This window comes from Poecilia reticulata, chromosome 2 (genome assembly GCF_904066995.2).
Source record: "Poecilia reticulata chromosome 2, P_reticulata-male-v2, whole genome shotgun sequence".
Lineage (NCBI taxonomy): Eukaryota > Metazoa > Chordata > Actinopteri > Cyprinodontiformes > Poeciliidae > Poecilia > Poecilia reticulata.
The window spans coordinates 8,346,499-8,364,379 of NC_088831.1; the positions used below are offsets into that span (position 1 = coordinate 8,346,499).

The 17,881-nt window shown below is 39.2% G+C and overlaps 1 protein-coding gene across 2 annotated transcripts in view; it reads right to left on the reverse strand.

Moving 5' to 3' along the window:
* Positions 1-17,264, reverse strand: part of LOC103475908 (interleukin-1 receptor accessory protein-like 1) — a 203,020-nt gene extending 185,756 nt beyond the window's left edge. For both annotated transcript variants that reach the window (XM_008427891.3, XM_008427884.3), the window contains exons 1-2: positions 16,749-17,264; positions 1,264-1,357 (exon numbers count right to left, since the gene is read on the reverse strand). In XM_008427891.3, coding sequence (XP_008426113.1) covers positions 1,264-1,345 — 82 coding nt within the window. In that variant the 5' untranslated portion in view covers positions 1,346-1,357; positions 16,749-17,264. The remainder of the gene's footprint in view (positions 1-1,263; positions 1,358-16,748) is intronic.
* Positions 17,265-17,881: the final 617 nt, after the last annotated feature.

A 17,881-nucleotide genomic window follows, 5' to 3' on the forward strand; every position in this document is an offset into this window, starting at 1 on the left:
TTCAATTGGAAAATGTGTTTTCACAAAATGGAGATTTTGCAAATCTCCATTTTAATATTTCATTTCTCTTCTTCTTTCTTTGTCATTTTGATTATTATCTTGTCTTTTGATTAGTGCTGGTCATTTTTACCCCTTCAAAATGCATTTTTGACTGTTTTGTGCCCAGTTTTTGCATCAATACCCACTAGGGATAAGTTTCATACCTACCCTGACAACCAACAATTTAAACTAATTTTCAAAGTCTCATTTAAGAAAATATGGATGTATGGTAGGATGTTACTCATGGTTACTTTGGTTTGATAAAGTCTCCTAGTCATTTGCATGGAACAAGAGGCAGGGGGGCCAAACAGATTCAAACAAAAATAAATAGGAAGTGTGTAAAAAACCGTTGTCAGATATTATGCAATCTATCAATAAAAAAGGGTAGTAGAAAGCAATAAAACAGCAACATTTATGTTGAAAACAATGACAAATTAGCAAGGGGACAAAGAAACATTTTCTCAGACAAAGAAACCCTAAATCATAAAAAAGCAAGCTTTGAAGATGGACCTGCTCATTCTGGATATGCTCTCCCTTTCTGCTCCAGAAAAGTAAAAATAAACCAGTCTCAATACACCTTTCATTGCCCAAAACCCATTTCAAACAACAACTCCCTAACTTGCAACCAGCATGGCTTCTAATAAAGCTGTACAATCTAAAAAGGGAAGGAACAAAGGATGGGGGTCTGGCTCAAATGGGGTGTTCATTTATCAGTGGACACGATTCAAATCCTTGCTCCAGGCAATGGCTCGTGAAGCTTCGCAAGAGATAGCCCATCGGGGCTTCTGCTGGGAAAGCAAAAAAAAAAAAATCCTTTGATGAGCCTCGGGCCATTCCTGCACCTGTGCCTAATATGCATGGGCAAAAAACCCAGACGCAAGCAGTCACTGGATGGAAGAAGAAAATAAATAAATAATAAAAAAAAAGATTTCCTTTGTGTTTGCAAATGTGGATGTTCCTCTGCTTTTCATCTATCTCACTTAAAGTAATAATTCCAGCATCTGGAGAGAAGAGGGATGCAGTAATATAAACCTACTCTCAGACTTTAATGCTTACAGGCACAACAACTGCAACTTAAGTTGAAATTTAGTAGAAAATGTAACTTACTTGATTAAATCTTAGCAAAATAACCCGTACATATGATGCAAAATTGTTGGATATTGAAAGCAGGCATGTACTTCTTTGTTTTAAAAAATGAAGTCATAAAAAGGAGCTGCAACTTACCAGAACCTCTCTTTGACACAACTTTCAGGCAATGGACCACAAGCGCATGAAGCAGGATCAGAAGAGGGATGGAAGCTTTCATTTTTTAACAGTCCTAAAGGGAAACAGAGGTGAGAGTTATCATTCCACACGGACACCGGGTAAACATAAAAAGATGAGAAAGAGTTCTGACAGCTTAATCAAAGCTACACACCCAGAACCCACAAAAATCTCGAGGTCGGCCAGAGAAAGGAAAGGAGGAAAAAAGCTCAGGCATCTTTATGTACAAATTTTATCTAACTACCTTTATTTTATTTTAATGCGAGCAGAGACTTACTGTCTGCTCACAAACAGGCCAAGACCGACGATGACACAGGCATCAAGAACAATCTGTCTCAAGGCAAACCTGGCTTTGCTGTTTGGAACAACTAACAACTCCACTCTGAACCGACATGACACAATCAGGTGTTGCTAAAATCAAGGTATCTTTTTATTGTTGTTACTGTTAGGGAAAACAGGCACTGAGAATGTCTCAGTGAACTCAGTGCCTGCTGTGATGGTAACTGTGATAATAAACGGCAAAACTTTGTTCTAGATACAAGCCAAGTTAATGAGAAAAGTAATAATAAAAGTCACTATCATTTAAAAACTTGTAGAGGCCACAACTAACTGTGCTATTTCAACAGATGAGGGGAACTGCTGGGACACAAGTACCAATCAACAAGTTTTACATCAAATTGTACTCAGATTACGCAGACAAATAACGTGTTGTTAAACTTGCAACTTCCAACATGGATTAGTTAATGTATTATGGCAGGACAACCTGTTCTCTTTGAGAACAAAGATAAGGCAAATGTTTAGAAATGTTTAGAGGCAACGATTTAAACTGTCAAACCTAAAAACATTGAACCAGGTGGTGCAAGCAATTCACACATTAGTCCTCAATCTAACCCAAAAAAACAACTTCTCCTAAAAGAGCCTGCGCTTTGGGTTCTCACAACATGGCATTTGTTGCTTAAGCACATAAACAACAGCCTGCTCTTCACATGTAACATCCCTCTTCATAAAATTTTCTACAACTTATTATACTCTTGAGGGTTGGGGAAAATCTTTGACCATTTTTGTTTTCATTAATTTCAAGTTTTTGTCCAGTTTTGACTCTGAGCAGTTCGATGCATGATTTAGGTCAAGCGAAATATAGTAATTTCTCCAGACATATGGAACAGAACCAGGTAGCTGGTTATTTCTGTGTGCATGCTTTCAAAAACATAAAAGGAAAGAAAGAACCAAAGTGTTGATCACACACTATACAAGTATTTTTAGCTGCTTTGAGGATGGACCTGAAGGGCACTGTGTCTAATGAAAACACAAGAGTAATCTCCAGAAGCTCTGCTGCAGCTGCAACATGCATGCGCCAGGTGTTTGGTTAATCGCTTGTTACTATATATGTAGAGAAAAAAAAATGAGGAAAAAGATAAAAACAACTTTTATCTAACTGTAAATGTTTCCCAGAGGCAACAGAGTTGTCAGTTTCTCTTCATGACACACCAATTGACTGTATAGCTCTTGTTTGGCTCCTTGTTGAAGAACTAGGGACGTGTTGAGCACATCGGGTTGTCCATGTAATCTACAAGGACACTTCCACTGGCATTTCAGGCATCACAAAGGTACTCCACATAGATTTCACAATGCTGCATCAGAAAACAGCCCTTGAGAAACTGAGTTATGTGAAAGTGGCCAGCTGCCAAAGATTGCGACATTGGCAGTTTCTCCTCCTCAAAGCCCCACTGTCATCAGTTCTTGCATCATACCACACATACATTCTCACAAATGCAGTCACTGTGACACAAAAATCCTAACTTTATTATTATTCCATTTTGAAAGCAACATTGGTTGATTTCAAACAGATGGCAGATGGCATCTCTTCTGCTCTGGTTTGTGTCTTGTGTTATAAGGCAGTGGTCTCCGAAATTTGTATTACCGCGGACCGGTCAAGACTTGGAAATTTTGCTGCGGCCCAGGGTGGGGAGGGGAGGATGGACAGTCAGATAAGGCTTCTGCATGTTGGTGATCCCGCTAAATTCTGAATATACCCAATTTGGGTTGTCTTGGCCTTTTTATCGCAGCCTGTGGAGTTTTCCCTGACTGGGAACGAGAACATGACCTGCTGAATGTGACAAGTAGCCAATCAGAAAGCGCGGTGACGTAAAAACAGAGGGGAATCCCAAACAGCTGACATATCGCGCAACTGTGAGTACGGTGGATATTGGAGATGATATGTGGAAATGTTTATTATTATATGTAAAAGTCATTATTATACATTTATGTTTATTCAGTTAAAAATGTTAACTATGAAAAAACAGTCACCTAAAAATCATAGTGCAGCAAATAGAGCAGCTGCTCCCGCCGTCTTTTATCCACCGCCTTTTCTTTTTGTTACGTCTTTTATCTCTTAAAATGACTCCACAAACTATCACTATTGCTTCTAAATAGTCATCCGTGTTTGGTTATTCTAAATTCCCATATGTTATGTTGAAATTTTGTGGATTTTCTTCTGGAATCGCGATGTTCGTGACTGGAATCGGTTCGTGTTGGTCCTGCTTGGACACACGAACCGATCGAACCTGTTGTACTTTTATCAGCTCTGTGGTCACAGAGGTTTGGAGAATCGGCCGATAATTCTTAAATCTTGCCATCTAAACCAGACTTAAGACTCACAAGCTCTACTCATCTCCTCTCAACCACTGCCCAAACGCTCTCTGTCTCTGGTCGCTATGGTAACGTTTACATATATCTTCAAAATAAGATACAGAAGCGCCACAAAAACGAACATTTTACTCTCATGAAAATTTTAATTCACGATAATGACTAACGGAAGCCCTGAGCTTGTTTCTCTGCAACGAGACGGTCCTACCTAGGAGTGATGGGAGACAATGACACCGGAAGTGTTGCTTATATCCGCAGCCTGCTTGGTCTCTACGTGGCGAAGCAGCTTGAAGCTTCATTGCCTCATGAGCAGCCGGTCGGCGCATGTTCTTCAGAGCGGGCTTGTAATGTGGGACTCACCTACCGGTCCGGGATAAATCCATTCCCTGTCTCTTCTCTAAGCCTTTTCCCCTTTGCAAAGAAACCTTCCAAAGACATCTGATCTGTTTCTTACTCATTTTTCTGCTTGTGGGTTCAGCATTGGAGCGCAAGACGTAACCGAGAGAATCCGGTTAAATGATTTTCAAAATAAAAGATCCTCAAGACTCAAATAATACATAAAACGGAAATATTTAATAATTTCTTGCGCGGCCCGGTACCAATTGGTCCACGGACCGGCACCGGTCCCCTGACTGGGGCTTGGGGACCACTGTTATAAGGGATAAAAATTAAAGCACATAAAAAAGTTTGTTTTTTTCCTTATCGAAACAATTGACGACAAGGCACTGGAGTATTAGATCTTAAAAATAAAGAGTGTTTATAATAGCTTGTCATGTCAGCCAACTCAATGGTCCATCTTCAAAGATGGACCTGTCACCTGCCTCTCATTCTTTGATTGTTTTTATATATTTTTTAAAGCATCCACCTTCTCCTGTTTCCAGACAGTTTTTCCTCCAAGGCGGATTCATCCAAAATTCAATTACCTTTGAGGACGACGCTGTAAGAGAAATGGGGCACTCTCTCAGCCCCCTGACGGCAAGGAGTTAGCCCTGGAAATGCATCCCGTCTTCACTCTCAAACATTTCCACCACTCCACCACTGAGGCTCTATTTACTGCATCCTGAAAAATGGATATTGAGATTCTTTTTTTTTACAGATCTTATTTCAGATCTCTCCTACTCACTTTCTTTTAATCTGCGTACCCTGAAGAGCCCCATGCTCAGTGTGAAGCAGCAGCGAATCAGCGCATCTTCTGTTAACTAGATATCAAAAATAAAGTATAAACTGGCAGAAGGAAATAATAAGAGATTATTTTTGTATAAGCTCTTTCTGGTGGCTTGAAAAACTGCAGTGCAAATGCTGCCTCCACAAACCTGCATTTCAAAAGGAAGAAATTACATAATTATCTATTTGTAATGGTAATAATGCACATAATGCCAACACTAGAGTGCAAAAGAACTGAGCTAAAAGGCCTGGCTATTTATTTTTTGTATATGCCTGTCAGTACAGGAGTATATGAATCCAGCAGAACTGTCCACCTTCTGTAGCTGTACTCAAAAACCTTTCAAATGTCCTGCTTTGTGACAAACATTGAAATTATGACTTAATGAGAGCAAAGTTATTCACAAATCATCTTTGTCCTTCAGGCGTAGCTTGCCAAGGTAAAGACAATACGCAGGTCTGAGCAGGAAACTAATTAGTGTGAATGTTGTCCGTTTTACTTAAAACCTCTTTCAAATATTTAGGTACAGTGGTGAGTATTTAATTATATATCGCATATAAATTCCAGCCATTTTCGACATTAATTTAGGAACTCAAACTCATCAAAATCTAAATTAAGGATCTAAGTCTTAGTCAATAAATGTCCTTTCAAGGTTTATGTAGCATTATGAATTTCCTCTCCTGTCCAAACAGATAACCAACAACAAGATTTTCTTTACACTAAAAAACACAAATACAGTATTTGCTATGTAGCCTCAACTACAACAGCAGTTGTTCAAAAATGCGAGAATTGTTGGAGACGTTATGCATCAACTTGCATGAGGCAAAAGTAATGGTAACTCTACGTAAGTCTCAGTATGAATATACCATCTCTGTCATTACACCCCTCTCCCTCTTCCCTGTGTCACCTTTGTGTCTCCTTCCTCCTACCTTCAGGCAGAAAAATTGATATGTACTCTGCTTGGCGAGTTAACATTTCTATTTGTGAAAAACACTTCTTAAGTCCTCATACCCTTGGCTGACGCACACACACCCACCCACACAAGTCTGTGCTCTCCTCGCTGAATTATTCCATTTTAGATTATCTAATAACCCAGCAACCAGGATGTTCTTGCCCCTTCAAAGAGAAAAATTAGAAAAAAAGAAATAGAATCAGACATATTTTTAATATGCTTAACTCTAAAATTGTCAGAATTTTATTTATTTGAATAATTCTTTTACCTAGAATGTGGACAGGCCTTTCCTTTTGAATGATAAACACTTTACACTACTGAAAAAGACATGACCAACAGCTATGTAGACACATTGAATGTGTGTAATATGAGAGTATGAACAAAACAGCTTTCAAAAATGTCCTCTACAGTAGTTGAGTTTTGCAACTGGCAACTTAACAACATGAAGATAAGGTTAGGTAAGCATCCAACAACAAATTCTCACCACAAATTGTTGCCAGAGCACTATTAGAATGACAAGACCTTGTGATAATTGTGTCAAAAATTGATTAACCCAAATTGTAGTTTTCTTTATTTCCCATCATCATGTTGCTTTCACCATTTTCTGTCAGCTTTAAAATATACATCAAAATGCAGGGAGTGAAAGTCAATGCAAATGGCCAATTAGATAAGCGATATGCAAGGTATGAATGCAGAGAGCCTTAATATTACCAGTTTTCAAAATATTCCATTCTAGCAATACTTTCTGATTCCAATGTTGGACATTTTGATATTGGGTTGTCCACTGTAATACAATGTATTGTGAAGCTCCATATATTTCAATGGCAAATGGACCACCTTACCAAACTGACTGAATGTTGTTTCAAAGTCCAGTTTGTACTGTTTATAAAGCCGAGGACACAATCGAGAAATCCCTAATGCTTAACAATTGTAAGTTAAACCGGGATGCAAGTTTAAAGAGCATAAATAGCCAAAGGAATGGTTAAAAAAATAAAAACTGAGGCTCTTTTCCACAATACAATAATGTGATCGAAAGCAGTGTTTCCCAACCCTGGTCCTCAAGGCACACTTACCTGCATGTGTTAGATGTTCCCCTGCTTCAGCACACATGATTTCAAATGATGGCTGATTAACAGGGTTTTGCTGAATTGCAGTCATCTGAATGGGGTGTGTTGAAGCAGGGGAACATCTAAAACATGCAGGTCAGTGTGCCTTGAGGACCAGGGTTGGAAAACACTGATCAAAAGTAATTTATACTTACTTGATCTGAAGCCAATATTTGTAATTCTTTTGTGGTTGAGTTGCATGCCAACTAAATCTTTTACCCTGCACAGTGATAAGACAAGGATGACATTAGAGGAACGAGGCTCTCTAGATATTACAGGTGAAAGCAAATAAAATCAACACAAGATGAATAAACACAAACGCCTAAGCCTGCCATGAATCAGAAACTGCTGGAAGCTTGATGTCACGGTCCACCAAGAGCGGACTTTACCAAACATGAATTTCAGGCGTGCCATACCAGAAAGAACCTGTTCCACAATAGTCACATTTTTTTTGGAGGTTTTTGTGGCTCTATTGGCATTTACTCTTTAAGTATATTAGCTCTGTACTCACATTGCAGAAACTATATAGCTTAATAGTAAGGATGACAGTGTCAACATGACAATGGTTCCAAACACACACAACCTTCTGTCAACAGGGTAACATTAATAGTCTTCCAGAAACTACAAAAAAAACTATATATAAACAGTTTTGAGTGTGTCAAAGATGGACATCTGCCTGAAAACCAACAGATTTAAATGAGCTCTTCAAATTCAGCTGAAAAGAATGGGCAAATATCCAAAACTATGACAGAAGGTCATCGATGGCAACAAAAGTATCTGGATTCGTGATGGTGGGTGTGTTTTTAGAAAATCCACAACAGTTCAAAACTTTGACATTAATTATAAAAGATGAATGTAATAATGATTTCATTCTGAAATGAATGGTCTGAAGGCATAATTAAGAGCAAAAACTTAAATAAAAATAACATTCAAGTACATAAACTTAACTGAACTGGTAAACTGAGTGGTGTGGCTGACCTCTTTTTCATCTTTTATAATATTTTTTTTTTCTTTTTGCACTGCCAAAAAAAACTAATTCTCAAAAACCAGAAGAGTAGGTTTGATGTGATGGCACTGGAAGGGAAATGTACCATAGCTGCTGCTAAATCAGATTGCAAAATTTCATTCCGCAGCCCTCTGAGGTCCAACATCGACCAGATCCAAACGTAGCAGGTGCATTTCATAGAAATGCTAAATACAATCAAAACTCCTCAAGTTTAGGTGGAGACTTCCAATGGCGGTGATTAAATATTCACAGACTGAAGCGTTTCTTTCTTTATCTCTCCCACACACAACCTCTTACACACATTTTTACTCAGCACCTAAATTTACATCTGTGACATTGAGACTGATCTGCTGCTGAACCGATGAGTCTCCAGCTAGCTCGACGGTATGCTAATGCTATGCAGTAGAGAGCATCAAAGTCTTCAAGAGGCTCTGACTTAAAAAACACTGCATATTTTACAGGATAACAGCAGGACAAGATTTCCTTGGCAACATATTTCAGTTAAAAGAAATACAACAGTCGACATTTATTCAGCTCTGCAGCTACTCTTAAATTAAAGACATTAATTGCTAGCATTAAAACGCCTCATATAAATGCTTTTAAGCCATTAAGTATAAAGACTAAAGACCCACAAAATGAAGCAATACACCCAGGTAAACATCATTTCAGCAGAAAGTTATTTTTCTGCCAAGTAGCAGAATGGTTAGCTGATTAAGGAAGGAAGGATGGAAGAGGATTGTTAGGTTATTAACACATGTTATGAAAAAACACCTACACGCACGCTACTACAATTTTTAAGGCCATGAAATATTTAGCTTGCTGTTTTTTTTAAGTCAAATGGGTCATTTGGAAAAGGAAAACTACAAGGAAAGAGCTAGGGGAACAAATCCAGTAAATACTCTTTAATTTAATTTTATGTAATGCACTTTACAAATTGCCGTTAAATGGTTGATATTGCAAGGAAGGTTCTTGTTATGAGTAAATATAAGTTATTTATGTAGAAGAGGAAGCCCAGAACATACTGCTAGCATTTGTTATATCTCAAAATTATGTATAATTGCAGATCCACAAACCCAGAATGTGAAAGCCGTCTGTCTTCTATGCATATTTTCCCCTTGACAATCCTTCTTACATGTCTGAAACCAACAAACCCTGAAAGTAAAAACAAATTCCAAGAGCTTTGACAAGCTCAAATTGTGCAATGCAAATAAGTTTGCACACAATAACAGACGACCCACACCCCACGCCAGGAAGCAGAGATTCAATATCCGAGGACAAGAAGTGCTGCATCCCCGGGCCCTTCCTGTAAAGTGGCCTATAAATCATGAACCCTGTTGAGAGTCTCTCTCTGTGGGTCTGGTCCAGGACAGGAGGGAAAAAGGCACCCCTGCAGCTCTGATGCAATAAAAGTTTTGTGCAGCATAAATTTATTGCTACCATTCGCCAAGCTGGGGTCTGGATTATTCCATGAGTTGCTGTGTTTTGGTTCTGATATGAAGCCCTAGCCTACCAGTGAATTCAGGGAAACAAAGCTAAAAGAAGAAAAACAAAAATGAGAAGTGTTGCCATCACATTGTGGTGGAAGCAACATACTCTAGAATCCCTTTTAATGTCATTGTGCACGAATAAAGCAAAATTTAAATTTAATGGTGGTGGATGTAGTAGGACAATTGTGCAGAGAAGAGGTTCTAGCCTAAGATTGTGCCAAAGTACCGTATTTTCCGCACTATAAGGTGCACGTAAAAACCTTCAATTTCCTCAAAAGCCGACAGTGCGCCTTATAATCCGGTGCACCTTATATATGGACCAATATTGAGCCACAACAGGTCTAGAAACTACGGTAAGCAGCCGCCGACTTCATTTTCGCCCGTAGAAGAAAAAGCGCGCAGTGCATGCTGGGATAGTTGTCAGAACGCTGGTTTGTAATCTATTAATAAAGTTTGACTGACCTGTCTACCTACCGACCGTCTAGAATCAGGTTGTCTGCAGGTCATTTAGCACCACGTTCTCCACGAACATGCTGTGCGCGAACGGAGAAGGGTGACCACGCCCCGGCCCAGTTGCGGAAGGCTCTCCTCGTCGACCGGAGTCGGACTGTTTTGTTGACATTCCCTTTAGTGCAGCTCCATCTACTGGATGCATAATGTAACTCCAGCCTCTACTGTAGATATATATATATATATATATATATATACATAGATATATATGAAAAAAGTTTTAAAATAGGCCATTCATTGAAGGTGCGCCTTATAGTGCCGAAAATACGGTAGACTCAATCTTCTCCAAAATAACCACTGGAATAAAAAGACTCCAGAGAAGTTGTTTAAGACCAATATTATTCATATCAGATTTAGATTATCATTCAACAAATAAGTTTGTTTCCAATAGGAAATGAAATGTGAATCTCTCAAAAATAATAATGAAACAATGCAGAAGGAGAATCATTGAAAAAAAAAACTCTTGGTGGGCTGTTCCAAAATGTTAATATTACCATCCATCCATTTTCTTACACCCTTGTCCCTTAGTGGGGTCGGGAGGGTTGCTGGTGCCCATCTCCAGCTAACGCTCCGGGCGAGAGGCGGGGTACACCCTGGACAGGTCGCCAGTCTGTCGCAGGGCAACACAATGACAGACAAGACAAACAGCCACACACACACACACACAAACACACACACACTCACGCCTAGGGACAATTTAGACAGACCAATTAACCTGACAGTCATGTTTTTGGACTGTGGGAGGAAACTGGAGTACCCGGAGAAAACCCACGCATTCACAGGGAGAACATGCAAACTCCATGCAGAAAGACCGGGGCCGGGAATCGAACCCAGAACCTTCTTGCTGCAAGGCAACAGCTCTACTAACTGAGCCACTGTGCAGCCTGTTAATATTACTTCTAGTCAAAAAGAAACATGCTAGTAAAAGAAAAAGAAAGAAAAGAAAGATTAAACCTAAATTGTCAGTGGTAGGAATACTTTGTCTTTTACATACCAAATGTCAATTGAATTGATTCTTCATGAGAAAGTCGAATTTCTATGTGAAGGAGAAAAAAATTTAAATTTGACTATATTTTAAAAACAGTTTTTTTTCTTTTGTTGTTGTTGAACGGTAATAATAAGACACCAGAATAAAAACTATTCCACAAATAAACCCAAAGAGAGGTCAATCATCATTGATCATTTATTGAATGTTTATGATTTGTAATTGTTTTTAATTAACTAAATAAAATTTGGGTGGTGGGCCCCAACAAAATATCAAATTGTTTGTTTTTGGAGATAGATTTTTTTCTTATTTTTGTGCAAAGCAGAGATGTATCACCACGTGGTATGAATACCTTTGCAGGACACTCAAGTAGTTTCACTCTTTACCTTTAGAAACTGACGATGCATAAAGCAAAGGCAAGCAAATAAAACCATTTTCATCATCTCTGGTCTTTGTTGTGATCACATTTACGACCTTATCTCAGTCTGAAGGCAGGCTGAAATGTATGTAGAAAATTAGCTGTAAATACTATGTTGCCCCAGGTCTCGTGTGAAGTAGCTAATGACAAATGAAGAACTGCTAATGAAGCGCTCCTTGATTTCACTCACTATTAATCCCTTGATGTAGCTGTTCTATTTAAGCCCCTGCCTGGTTCCAAGAGGAGAATTTGGTGTAGACTCTCTCAGTGTGCATTAATGGAGTATGCAAACAGAGCATGCTCATAGTTCTCACTTGAGTAAATGCTGTATGTAATAGTGTGAGCCTTTTCATTCAGTGAAAACCCAAAAGCCCTTATGGAGGCTATTGTAAATTAATATGTTCAAGGCCATCTTGAATTGTCTGATTAACTCAGGTCAGAATGTGAATACAGATTGATGGCTGTGATTATGTCCTGAAAACAGAAAGTTTCCTCCTCTGCTTTCCTGAATAATGTTGACTGACTTTTTTTTCCCTTCTGAATGGCTTTTTAAAGAAAAAGAAAAAGAAAATATCTCCACACCAACGTATGGAATGTCAGAACCCAGGCTTCATGAATGAGTAAGCACAGATGTGATGGAGAGGGGAGGGGAAATGTGAGGAAAATTTGTTCATCTCGTTTCACCTGGCATGCAATTCCCATCCTCTATCCACTTCTCTGGTGATGCTATCTAAAAACACATCGACTTCATCTTTGTAAGCTGAAAGGGTCTGAGAGGATCACCTCCAGACATGGCACTATGACAACGGTGTTAAAAACAAAGGATGAAGATAACATTTCTGCTCTCCTACAGGGAAGCAATGGTCTCTTCTTTGCACTACAGATTAAAGCAGGGAATAGTTTGATGGCAAACATAAGTTGCCCGCAGCAAGGAAAAATATAAAGTGAGGTTGCCCGCAGATGGCCATTTTAGAGATTTCAACATCAGTACCTTATTGTATCCTCCATTATTTCCCTCTACAACAACTGCCTATAACGTTTGACTTTAAGCACTTACAACTCTGTAGCTGAACTCCAAGTCATTTTATTTTATGATGCAACGAACACAAAAATAAAGCGTACAATGGTATTTTACTTTGATCCACTTTACGCTACGGCCATCCACCGACACTATTCAAATTATACAAAGCACCGATGAGCAACAGAAAGAGACAGCTGAAAATGATGCCATTACTATCACTTTATGAAGTTATTAAGCAGCGCCCGGTTAGAACTGAAATGCCATTACATGCCGAAAGTAAATAAAACTGGCACCACAGCAGCAGATGCTCAGACGTACTCGTTTCCCTACATGGAGGCACTCCCACCGAGGTCTTAAAAAAGGGGAAAAAAGAGTCAGCCTGAAGATGATTTGTAAGGAAGACTATTCTTTGATGCGTCTTTGCTGAATAAGAGCAGTAAAAGAAGCACAGGTAGCTCAACTTACTCAAAGTGTATGGGGGAGGGTCAATTTAAGACCATTTACTTTTCTATACAGCCTGGATTTCCATTTACAGCGGCTTAAGGCCTGACTCAATTCAAGCATTAACTTATGATTGAAATTCATAAAGGAGTTGAGTCATTCAAACACTGGCATCCACCAAGAGAGCAGTAAATATTATGTACCTTTTACAAGATGCAGAAAGTCAGTTTGTGTTGACTAAACTATGCTAACTGATTTTTTTTTACATTTTTTTTTTTAATGGAAATTTCACAAAACAAACATTGACTGAACAAGAACAAATGTAAGAAACTATTTGCAGAGAAAATGCATTTACCCTTAAAGGTAAGAGTGTGAGTGTGTGGATTCAGGATACTGAACTCTTTAAGGCTTGTGCTCTGACCATATAAACTTCATCTAGTTTCTCTTTGCATCCTATGCTAACAACCATGCTCACCACTTGCAGTAGTAACTGTGGTTAAAGTCGCATAGCCAATTTCTTTAAAGCATACAAAGTCCTTCGTAAACATAAAATCCATAAAAGGAAATGATTTTCCTAACTTTACATTTGCTTAGCTCTACAAAAGACAATTAAAGCTTGCAGCTATGAAGCATTATACTCTGCAATATCAATAACCAAATGCACAAAAAAGTTCAAATAAAGCCCAATAATTTCAAATGTTTATTAAAATATTACATTATTCTTTTTACAGAACTAGTACCATGTAAGCTATTGCACCTTTCAGTATAATAACTATGACAGATCAAAATTTTGTAGATGCAGCCCTACAGGTCATACCAATCTAGGTGGTGAGCAATATCGCAGAAATCGACTCCAGTTATTCAATATGATGCTTTTTTGGCCTTCCTACTGCTTCATAAAGTAAGAAAGCCTACAGGCACCTGATAAAAATCAAAGAATCCACTTTATTTCCTGTAATGATTCTTTTGAAGGAGCGAAGCCACATGCAAAGATATATTGTTATTTATCGGCTCTACCACACTTATCAATTCCTGACATGATGGCTGCAACAAAAATAAATGAGTCTGGATCAGATCGATGCCCAATGATTGCGACAGAAAATGGAACAAGGCATGGAGAAAGAGGAATCTCATCTTCAGTGGAATTGGATTTTCAAAAGATTTAACTGAGCACGCCTGTTATGCATGTCGTCCGCAGCTTCTAATGCTCTGATTTCACAACAGCCAATAACTCTGCTCAGCAATGCCAAGCAAGCAGTGAGAGATGCACAGGGTCAATACATGTGGGATACTGGCACACACATCCACATGCTTTCTCTCTCTCTCACACACACACACACACACACCCACGCACACACACACACACACACACACACACACACACACACACACACAGTTGCCTTGTGGGTTTTCCCATTTTCCCCTCGAGTCGTATTAATGTCCTTTAACAGCCATGATTGAGGTAGCCGGATCTCAACTTCCTCTCTGACCATCTTGCTCACAAATCCACACCAATTGCGCCAATCACTCCTCACACTGAGCCAATATTCCACAATGAGACAAGCCTTATTTCCCACCACATTAATGAACTCTTTCATTTGAAAGCCTGTGACTGTCTGGCCCCTTGATTGCAAACCCAAGGCCAATGGGCCTAGGTGACAGCGCCTTGAAAATTAAAAGCATCAATCAAGACGGGGGCAGAACAATTGTGGGATGCTTTTACATTCTTCTGTCCACGAGACAGAACAATGCAAGCTGAATGAGGTCAAAATGCTTATGAATGTTCTTTCTTTAGGGTAGTTTGCAACGTGAAGTTTATATGTCAGTTAAAACTGGGTTTAGATAATGAGACAGCGTACATACATGTCACTTAAGCGCAGGTCGTTAAGTGTTGCATCAGTGGCAGGGAGACTTTTTGGGCATTTCTTTCCCACAAACGTTCCTGCTACAAATTGTCATGTAGCAAACACAAACTTCACTACTTTTTTGAATGTATCAAAACACATTGTATTTAAAGTAAAATGAAACTTATGTTTCTTTTATCCATAAATCAAAATATTATAAGTGTGCATTTCTGTTTGAACCCGGCTATGCCAAAGATTTATAAAACAGACTTTTCTTGCTTTTCCAGATGCCAGTCGTTGGGGTATGAGACTAAAATTCTTTTTACCAATTATTCTTTGCAAAGTAGCTAAAGTCCAAACAGACTGGATTGAACACAACTGGAAACTTCTTTTTCTCAGTCATGCCACATAATACCAATTGGATTTGGGTCTAAACTTTGACGACATGAGCTTAGCATGACTTCTGAAGCTGTTGATCAAAGTAAAGGGGTGGAAACACATGCTATACTTTTCAGAAGCAAAAGTTTTTGAAAACTATTATTTTGTGTTGGCATAGCTCATAATCACCCCAAAAATATGACACTTGAGGGTCATGAATACTTTTGCAAGGCACTGTAGCTCAAATTAATGAGAGGTGACTATAGCTCAGAACTTTACATGGTTTTGTAGTTTAAACTTCATCAGGGGACAGAAGAGGAATTCAGAGGATAAACTTGACCTGTAAGAAAGCAGTGGTGTGGGGGGAAGAGCCAGTGCCAGATGACATAATCTCTGTCTAAATCAATTTCTGTATAAGAGTACTCGACTCAGCTCAATATGTAGCTGCAGGGCTGCTGTTAAGTGGCTGCCGACACAGACCTATTAATTCATGTGATACTGGGCAATGCTGCAGCTAAGCTTCACCCCGGGTTTAGAAATGAAGAAATATGACATAAAAAATACTTAAATTGATTTTAATGCTCTACGTGTCCAAAAGTTCAAGCAGACAACAAGGAGAAAAAAGAAGTTAATGTGAAGTTAAGAGATTTTATTTTAAAATCTCTGCAGAGGTTCTCTGATAAAATGGTGACACTTGCAGCAACTTGCAGGGCTACAGCACCCTCTATAACTCGTTTCTAGTAGATAAGAGAAGGATTTAACTTTGCATCAGTGTCACTTGCTGATTCCCAAATATGTTCAACTGGCAAACGCTAATCTGATTAGAGCCAGAGGTGGAGGGGTGACTCTAGCGTCCATATGGACAATCATAATCCATCATCAGTCCGAGCAGAGGGAGAGGAGAGGGAATGCAATTGAGAAGCAGCGATCACTCTGCAGAAATTATTTAAGCAAACTGAGCTCGGGATCTTCTCGCCTCCTATTTACCCACCACACAATCACGCGCGCTGCTGACGCACAGAAGCCCTTTGCGATTGCACGCAATATCACACAATTAAAACGGAAACAAAATGATGCGTAAAATTGCTCTTACACACATCGATCTGTGCTCAGATTAGTTTTTTCTCTAATGATTTATTTTTTTTTGGTGTGTGCGTACGTGTGCGTGAGTGTGACTTGAGCAGTCCAGCTGCACCGCCGTACTGCAGCCGTTCCAGTCCGCAATGAACGCAAACACAGACACTGAGATTCATGCGTAACTCGGAGATGTGCTCTCCTCAAACGCGCATTTATTAATACTGCCGCATATAAGGAGACCAGGATTCCACTCTAACAAGAACAATCAACTGGTAACTGATGCAGATTTGCAGCATTGGATGGCTAGCGTCAATGCCAAATTAACTGGACACGGCATCTTATTCCTGCACATATCCATAGAGGTTTCAGTACAACTTTGGCAACAGAAAAGAGGAATCATTAATCAAACTTACCCACAAGCAGTTTCCAAAATGATAGAATCCGCTCTGCAGTTAGTTGTAATAACCTCAGACCATCACTGTGTATCAGAATCTCTTCTGCTCCACAAAGTAAACTAGAAGCGGCTGTTCAAGGGGGGAAATATTCCACTTTTCCCAAAAACCGCGGCGTCTTTCCCCAAAATTACATATTGCCAGTCCCCTCTGGCGCAAACTGGAGCGCAAACCCCCCCCTGCAGCCAGTCACTTTCAAACAACAGCAAAGAAGAAAATGGAGCAAATCATGACAGGGGAATTATGAAACTGGTTGCGAAAGAAAAATAAATGAATGCAGAGCAAAAAATAAAAAATAAAAAAATGGAGTGTTGATGTGATTATCCAGTTAAAAGCAGGAGCTTGGACGCTCGCAGCTCCGCGCAGATGAGCTGAGCTTCAAGCGCGACCACAGGAGCGCCAAATTCTGAAGTGAAGGGCATAAAAAAAGAGACAAGACACGGTCTCTCCTCTCCCTCTCCACCAGCGTGCAGCTGGATCTGTACATCAATGTGTCGTAGGTTACACCGATCTGTACCGGATATAAAGCGAGCTCCCATCAAAATAAACCTCCGCTGGCTTGTTAGCATGCGGTTAAATGAAAAATAAATGGATTATAGGTCATGTTTTAATAAAAGAATCAAATAGCCACATTCTTTCACTCCGGTTTTCTGCTTCCAATGTTTACAAAGGTCCCATTTATTCCAAAAATTAGATTATTTTGAAACGACAACATGACAAAGAGCTTTTTTTGTCTTCATCTTGACATTTTGTTTCTGCGTTGCACTGAAATCTTTATTGGAGTCTCGAAAGTCTCAGCCTAACATTCAAATGATGCGCAGTGATTAATTAAAAACAAAAAGTGGTAAACATTTTGATAGCTAACAATTTTATAACAGATGAGCAGACACGTTTACGTTTGTAGCAGGTGCGACCCCAACATTTCCAGCATCCAGGTGCCCCAACCTCCCCAAAAATCTGATTTTTTTACTGCAAATTTAACTTGACGAGATAAACATTATCTTATATGTGCACATTAATTCCAGAATAACATGATTAATTTTTATGAAGCAGTCCGCCCAATTTCCTGAACATTAACCCAACATAAAGCAGCG